At 58.2% G+C, this 2,832-nt stretch overlaps 2 protein-coding genes across 2 annotated transcripts in view; both read left to right on the top strand.

The window, feature by feature from the left end:
• Positions 1 to 2,826, top strand: part of USF1 (upstream transcription factor 1) — a 5,654-nt gene extending 2,828 nt beyond the window's left edge. Inside the window, exons 4-8 of the mRNA XM_031557625.1 lie at positions 653 to 708; positions 825 to 883; positions 1,008 to 1,102; positions 2,363 to 2,491; positions 2,574 to 2,826. Coding sequence (XP_031413485.1) covers positions 653 to 708; positions 825 to 883; positions 1,008 to 1,102; positions 2,363 to 2,491; positions 2,574 to 2,663 — 429 coding nt within the window. The 3' untranslated portion in view covers positions 2,664 to 2,826. The remainder of the gene's footprint in view (positions 1 to 652; positions 709 to 824; positions 884 to 1,007; positions 1,103 to 2,362; positions 2,492 to 2,573) is intronic.
• The window catches only part of LOC104916296 (rho GTPase-activating protein 30-like), a 14,958-nt gene that overhangs the window by 11,048 nt on the left and 1,078 nt on the right, over positions 1 to 2,832 (top strand). The gene's annotated exons all lie outside the window — the stretch shown is intronic.

Here is a 2,832-nt window from a genome sequence, read left to right as displayed (position 1 = left end):
GATGAGGATGGGGGTTGGGAGGGGGACGGGTGGGATAGAGGTTGGGACAGGAGTTGAGGAGAGGATGGGTGGGGATGGGGGATGGGGATGGAGAAAGATGGGGAAAGGGATGGAGATAAAGATTGGAATGAGGGTGGGGACAAGAGAGGAGATACAGGACATGGATGGAGGTGGAGACAGGGATGGGGATGGGGATAAAGGTGGGGATGGAGATTGGGACAAGAATGGGGATGGGTGGGGATAGGACAAGCATGGAGGTGAACGTGGGGACCTGGAGGTGTGGATGAGATTGAGGTGGGAATGTGGGGATGTGGATGGAGATGGACGTGGGGATAGGGATGGGGACAAGGACATGGGGACGTGGTTTGGGATGAGGATTGAGGTGGAGATAGGGGCAAGGAGAAGGGCATGGGCGGTAGGATGGAGATTGGAATGAAGATATGAGAATGAAGGTGGGGACAGGGACGGGTGGGGTTACTGGTGGGAAGAAATGGAGACAAGGATGGGGACAGGACAGTGATGGGGGTGGGGACAGGGCCAGCTGGCACCGCAGGTCCTCGCTGCGAGACGCGGCACTGCACCCCATGCGTGACCCCACTGCTCATTTTGGGTCCATTCAGGGCAATTCTTCGTGATGATGTCCCCCCAGGAGGTCCTGCAAGGTGGGACGCAGCGCTCCATCGCCCCCCGTGCCCATCCCTACTCCCCGTGAGTACCAGCCCCACCAAGGGGGGCACGCTGAGGGGGAGGGAGGTGTTTCCATTGGGCCAATTCCATGGGGCATGGTGTGGGGGCCAGCACTGACCCTGCTGTTCTCCCTGCAGAAAAGCAGAGGCGCCGCGGGCGACCCGGGATGAGAAGCGTCGGGCACAGCACAACGAAGGTACCGTTATGGGATCCCAGGCAGGCAGGAGGGGGACAGAGAGCCCCAAAAGGATCTGTGGGTTTGGGGGTCCTGGCTTTGTCCGCAGCGAGGGTGCTGATGTCCCTGTCCCCTCTGCTTGCAGTGGAGCGCCGGCGCCGGGACAAAATCAACAACTGGATCGTGCAGCTCTCCAAGATCATCCCCGACTGCTCCATGGAGAACACCAAGTCGGGGCAGGTAGGGGGTGGGGGGAAGGGGGATGAGGGGGTGCAGAGGGGACGTGGGGCTGGGACGGTCTGTGGGATGGAGAATAGGGTCAAGCATCTATGAGGTCCCGTGTCCATTGTAGTTGAGCATTTATAGGATCTCATATTCGTTGGGGTCGCATATGCTTTGGGGTTGATCTGTGGGCTCTTGTATCAGTAGCGTCCAGCGTCCATCTGTGGTCCTGTGTCCACGAGGCCTCAAATCCGTAGGGGTCCCTGATCTGTGGGGTCCCACTTCACTGGGGTCCCGCGTCCATTAGGGTTTGGTGTCCATTGGGGTCCTGCATCAATGGGATCCCACATCCACAGGATCCTGCATCATTGGGGTACTGCATCTATTTTATCCTGTGTTGTGGGGATCCTGCGTCTGTTGGAGTCCCCCATCTATGGGATCACACATCTAAGGGATCTCATATCCATTGGGGTTGAGCATTTATGAGATCTCATATCTGTTGGGATCCTGTATCACTGGTGTCAAGCATCCATTGTGATCCCATATTGCTGGGGTCCAACATCCAGGAGATCTCAAATCCGTTGGGGTCCCATATCTATGCGATCCCATCTCAATGGGATCCTGTATCACTGGGGTGCTGCATCTATTTCATCCTGTGTTGCTGGGATCTTGGAGTCCTCCATCTATAGGGTTACGCATTTATGGGATCCCATATCTGTTGGGGTCCTGTCTTCTTTGGGGTTGTGCGTTTATGGGATCCCCTATCCTTTGGGGTCCTGTATCATTGGAGTCCCCTATCCATTGGGACCCCGTATCATTGAGGTCCCACATACAGGAGGTCTTACCCAGTGGGATCCCCCATCCATGGGATCCCATTTTATTGGGGGTCCTGGATCTATAGGATCTTGAATCATGGAGATCCCACATCTATGGCATCCTATGTCAGGGGATCCCAATAGGATCCCAATATCTATGCGATCTCACATCCATGGGATCACGCTTCATTGGCGTCCCCCATCCCTGGGATCTACTTCATTGGAGTCCTGTATCCATGGGGTCCTGCATCTATGGGATCCTGAATCCTGGGGGTCCCACATCTGTGGCATCCCATGTTGTTGGGGTCCCACATCCGTTGGGGTCCCCCATCCACGGGGCCACACTTGTTTGCCAGATCCATGGGGTGGGGACGCGAGATCTGGGAGTGTGGTGGCTGCTGCCCCTTCCTGGTGTCCCATCGCCCCTCTCACCCCCCCTCCCCCCCCCAAACCAACCCCACAGAGCAAAGGGGGAATCCTCTCCAAAGCCTGCGACTACATCCAGGAGCTGCGGCAGAGCAACCACCGCCTCTCTGAGGAGCTGCAGGGCCTGGACCAGCTCCAGATGGACAACGAGGTCTTACGGCAGCAGGTGAGTGCCAGGGGGATGGGAGGGGGGGTTCTCATGATCAGAATGGGGCCCCACAACCTCACTCCCCCCCCAACCCCATCAGGTGGAGGAGCTGAAGAACAAGAACCTGATGCTCCGGGCGCAGCTCCGCCAGCATGGTGTGGAGATCGTCATCAAGAATGAGAGCCACTGACCCCGGGGACGGGGACCCCCCCCCCGCAGCATCCAACCCCCCACACCCCCTCCTCATCATCACCCCACTCAGCCCCAGGGTGACGTGAGGAGCCCCCCAGCCCCATTTGGTTTGTGTCCCCCACATCCCAGCGCTTCCTGCACACGCTCTCGGCCAGGCGACCCCGCTG

This window comes from Meleagris gallopavo, unplaced genomic scaffold, assembly GCF_000146605.3.
Source record: "Meleagris gallopavo isolate NT-WF06-2002-E0010 breed Aviagen turkey brand Nicholas breeding stock unplaced genomic scaffold, Turkey_5.1 ChrUn_random_7180001881244, whole genome shotgun sequence".
NCBI classification, from domain to species: Eukaryota; Metazoa; Chordata; class Aves; order Galliformes; family Phasianidae; genus Meleagris; species Meleagris gallopavo.
Note: the sequence above shows the minus strand (reverse complement) of the source record. Positions and strands in the feature narration are given on the sequence as shown.